Source organism: Macrobrachium nipponense, chromosome 8 (assembly GCF_015104395.2).
Source record: "Macrobrachium nipponense isolate FS-2020 chromosome 8, ASM1510439v2, whole genome shotgun sequence".
NCBI classification, from domain to species: Eukaryota; Metazoa; Arthropoda; class Malacostraca; order Decapoda; family Palaemonidae; genus Macrobrachium; species Macrobrachium nipponense.
In genome coordinates this window covers 77,686,325-77,691,324 of record NC_087203.1, presented here as the reverse complement: position 1 = coordinate 77,691,324, position 5,000 = coordinate 77,686,325, and the positions used below count along the sequence as shown (strand labels likewise).

General features: G+C 36.6%; 1 protein-coding gene across 1 annotated transcript in view; it reads right to left on the bottom strand.

Annotated features, from left to right (window-relative positions):
- Positions 1 to 2,112: 2,112 nt before the first annotated feature.
- The window catches only part of LOC135223138 (uncharacterized), a 136,154-nt gene continuing 133,266 nt past the window's right edge, over positions 2,113 to 5,000 (bottom strand). The window contains exons 18-20 of the mRNA XM_064261643.1: positions 4,659 to 4,805; positions 3,548 to 3,682; positions 2,113 to 3,373 (exon numbers count right to left, since the gene is read on the bottom strand). Coding sequence (XP_064117713.1) covers positions 3,264 to 3,373; positions 3,548 to 3,682; positions 4,659 to 4,805 — 392 coding nt within the window. The 3' untranslated portion in view covers positions 2,113 to 3,263. The remainder of the gene's footprint in view (positions 3,374 to 3,547; positions 3,683 to 4,658; positions 4,806 to 5,000) is intronic.

Sequence of the window (5,000 nt, the reverse complement as noted above, 5' to 3'; positions counted from 1 at the left end):
ATTATATATATATATATGTATATATATATGCATATACATATATTATTTTCTAATGTCCAAGATTTGAAATAATTAGTTTGTGTATCAGTATTCAGGAAATAATACTTCTTGTACATTTTATTTCTTCTCTGTTTTTCTTTGTAGTTTTCCACGTATATCAACGTGATTAACATAATTGATAATAAGCAAACGCATGTTTTAGTTTGTTATTGAACAATAAAACTCATTTAGCTACATTTTTAGATATCAATATAAATTGACTTAGGTGTTAAACATATTGCCTGTGAATCATTGTGTACCGCTAAAGTATTATAATATATATGACAATTATATAAAATATGCATGACTCGTGAGTGTCAATAACTTTGAATAAAAATCCAAGCGGTAATAATTTATTTTTGAATCTGCAATGCAAGTAATCTAAAATTTTTGTTACCTTTGAATAAACGAAGCCTAGGTCTTTCACTTACTAATTGGAATGCTTCTTATTTCCCAGACAATGAAATTACTGTAGTGCTCTCACAGTTATTCTGAAAACGGTTGGGAGTTCATCAGCTTAAAAGGGTTGTGAACGCCTGCGAGACGCTATAGTTAGTTATCTTATTGACAAAAAATATACAATTATTAGTACAAATTTGTCCACAAAGAGACATGATACAAAATAAACAAAGTGGACAGTAATCTCTTCTGTTCTTGCAAGTACATGGCCTACAAAGAAAAAATACAACATCAAGATAATTACAATTTCAAGCGCAAATAACATAAGCCCATAAGACAATAAAAAACGACATTACTATGCTGTCGGCCACTGCAAGAGCAGTGTGTCAGTGGCGAGCGCATTGATGATCAGTCGCTTAGATTAGTTCTGAGTAACTTCAGCACTAGAAGTGGAATGCCCTACTTTCCTTTGAATTTCACGCATGACTTAATCAAATAGGCATTTACGAAGAGGGCTCCATCAACGTCATTTCTTGCAGTGACCGAGCCTGTATTAGGCATTAATGTTGTTCTTCGTCTTTTAACAATAAGATTTATTGACAGAGCTGATTCAACGAACTGGCATCATGTAAAATTCTGAAATAATTTGGCATTATAAATACAATCGAGATTTTCTTGAGTGTGTAGTACCTGGATATCTCAAGCAACCTGACATCTATTTACGAACACCAGAGAAGAACTCTGTTCGGTTGCTCGTTAATGCGCAATTCCTACAATGCATCTTTACTACGCGTGTTTAAAAATCTCCAGGCGTTTCTTACTTTCAGAATATTTACGTATCCCTTAACGTTTCATCTGTTACAATTTTATTCCAAGAACGCTAAAGCATCCTGAGTCGCTATATTGTTTAACAACACATCAGTATCACGAAAGTTTACATACCTAAAACGCCTCTTACTTGGTAATCTTTTTGTGCTATTTGCATTCAAGCAGCCGTCAATGCCCCTTCTGCTAATCAGAAATTGCCTCGGCATGAAAAAGGGTGTTTCCCTAACTGGTACTACTTAGCAGCAGGAGAAGGAGCCAAACAACCCCTCACCACAACCCCCATTCTTTGCCCCAGCTTGCCCAGCAACCGTCCCCTCCCCTTCCTCCTTCTCCTCGTAAGGAAAGAATTCCCTTTGGGGGCGGAGGGAATGCCGGGCCTTCTTCCTGTGCCAAGGAGGGGCAAAGAGGATAGACGCATAGATGCGTGGCGGTAAATATAGCAAGATGATTTCATTTATGTTACGATTTCCCTCCTGCATGAAGGTTTCCTGCCTATACTCGTGTCTGATCATTGGCCATAAATGAAAATATTAATTTAAGGCCCATATAAAGATGCAGAATGCATATTCAGACACCATTACGAGATAAGGATAATAATTGCATTTCAGCTAGAGCCCCATGTACAAATACTGGATGCATGCATAATGGAGACAGCTACAGTACAAAGATAATAATAATAATAATAATGATAATAATAAAATAATAATAATAATAATAATAATAACAGTAATAGAAATTGTAGAAAATCACTGTGTTCTGAAAGACCCCGACCAATAACGTTAAGCTGCAGGGTTCCTGTATGCATTACCAATCCATAAAATTTGCAGGTTACAGAAATACACCGTATCTTTTTGTAAATTTACTGAGCATTCACATACAAACAAGTTTGTAAAGCAAAACTTTGATAGGTAACAGAAGATTCTTAATAAATATGATCATTCACACAAAAATTGGTCTCAAGATGAGAGTGTAATTTAGCAAGAACTAGATCATCGAAATCACAGGGTTCCTGAGCATTTGCTTGCTTTTAACAAGCACCAAGAGCATATTATTGAGAAATCATTAAGCATTTTATTGAGAAATTATGAAGCGACGTCAATAACCAAGTCCTTAATATTAGCAACAACGACAATAGAAATAGTGACAGTAGTAACAACAGTGATGATGGCTATTAGAAATCAACAGCCATCGGAGTATTGGCTGTAAGTGGTGATGATACATCGTGAATGACGGTCATAAAATATATGAATTCTGATGCAAATGAAGAGTGATATGAAAGAACATTTGCCCGAAAACTTGTGTTGTATATTGTGGCAGAAAAGGCCGATTCATAACTGAGCGTATGATTTTTTTAAGGCAATGTCACATGAAGATCTTTTCGAATGCTTTTTAAAGGTGGTGTGATGAAAACGCATTTTCTGGAATATTCTATTATCTTGATGGCAAACTTTGCACCCAGTAACTATGTTTTTAATGTTACAGAAGCAAGATCAGGCTTTGATTTTGCTACCAATCTGGCTACTGGGTACAAAGTTTGGTGGATTCCATTAGATTTGCTCGTGAGCCTTTTCAACAAGGTACCATAACTGTGTTTAAGCCATAAGACAAAAATTTGTGTTCAAAAGTAAAGCACGGGTATCATGTGGATTATGTACTGGTGATGATCCAAATATGAGTAAAGCCAGTGATCTGAGTGTAATGGAAGTCTGTTTTAGCTTGAGACATTTGGGCAAATCTGATTCTAAGTAGTCGATGGTCGGATGGAAAAGGTGTTTGGTGTCTTATCCTAGGATTCCTCTCATCTTGCTTGGAAACTATGGAAAATCTGGGTTAAAGCAAAATACGTGATAATAATGCTGAATGTCTTAGCAGTCTCAGTGCCTTATTGCTCAAGCATGGGAAAAATCTGCGTTTAACAAAGTTGATGGTCCGGCGCACTTGTGTTTTTAACTCTCGAGTCCAAGAGCCATGACTTAGGTGTTGGAAAAAACCCTGGTCTAAGCACAGTCAATAGTCTGACGGTAATTCAGTTTGAATCCTATATTTCCCCCGTCGCCCGTTTCATTGCTATTTGTCACAACAGACATCATAAACGGCATCGCTGTACCTTAAAAGAGTCAAAAAGCACCTTTGACTGAGGCAGCAAACAGAATGTAATTTTGCCTTTATGTAAAACAATATCATTATTGAAACAATATTATTAGTTTTTCAGAATGGTTAAAAGCTCCTTGACAGAAGTATACCACTAGTAAACAAAACCAAAGGTTATTGTTACACTTACTTGTTACAGAAGTAGGAAATCCAAGACCACAAAGACGGTCGACGTCTTCCATAGTATCAGCCCCCTTGCCCTTAGGTATTATCACATAGTCAGTGGTACAGCTTTCAGTGCCATTAGAACTTGCTTCTGGTCTACCTGGATTAGAATTTACAGAGGTATTTTCAGATATATACTATGTTATAAAAGACTATAAACACGCATGTCAATAACCTAGAAATATAGAGAAGTATCATAAACAGCATATATACAAAGCTAAACAATCAATGAAACTACGATTCATAAGCAGAAACTACAAATAACCAACAAAAGTAAAGACTGTAGAACCAAGACCAGATGAACTTTTGATTCACTGTGCCATGGTTGTGGTAGACGAATAAAATGAAAAGATCGGACAGTCTAAGTTTGAGGAGTTTAAGTGGTACAAAAAGGGCCACATGGAAAGTTAAAAACCTATACCTAGAACCAGATGGAAGACTCTGTGTTTAAAATGCCGGTAAATGGATTAGGTGAAGAGTTAATGTGCTAGATCTAAATCTGGCTGGGTTTTTAAGGTGCTGGTCCAGTGACCAGGTGGATGGCCATATGGAAGATTAAAGAACTGATGAAAGGACCTGGTGAAAGGTTAAAGTACTGAACCAAGGAACAGATGGAGTTGCAAAGCACTGAGACAAGGATCAAGTGGAAGGTTAAAGTATCGGGGCAAAGGATCAGTTGGAGGGTTGAATTAATAGTCCAGGGATCAGATGGATGGTAAAGTGCTTGACCAAGAATCGGATGAGATGGTGGGTTATAAAACTGAACTATGACCAAATGGGGTGTGAAATGCATAAGATGGTCTAAGAACCAGGTGGGGTGTTACTGGGCTATGTCAAAGGCCCTGGGGGATAAAAGTTTATATTAATGGACAAGGTAGGTGGTTACAAAGTTGGCTTTGGATCAAGTGAAGGGTTAATGATCAGGACCAAGGACCAGCAATGTCTTGTTGAAGGGAAAAAGACAAAAAAAAATGGCATATTGAAAGGGAAAAGATAAATGAGAAAGATTATGCTGATGTGAGCCTAACTTATGTGAGCCTTATCTTATTAAACCTTCAGTGGTTCTTGAGACTCACCTATAAGACCAGTATAAAGAGCTGCTGCATCTGCAGATACCGTGAAACTGTAATCAGAGGCTGTATCTCTGGACCATGTGATGCCACAATATTCGGGTGCTTTCTTAATGCAGACTCCATAGTTTTGGTTTTTAATCTGTCTGTTGGCTGTGAGAGAAAGCATAGGTAGGAATTTACTCTTTTCTTTCTGGCTCATGATGAAGGAAAATGACGAAGTTAGCCAAAATTATGTGATTGAATTAAAAAAAAAGCTATTATGATTTATAACAGGTACTATAGAAAATTTACGATTATAATTTCAGAATAATTATAATAAAGTTAAAATACTTATTCATAATATAT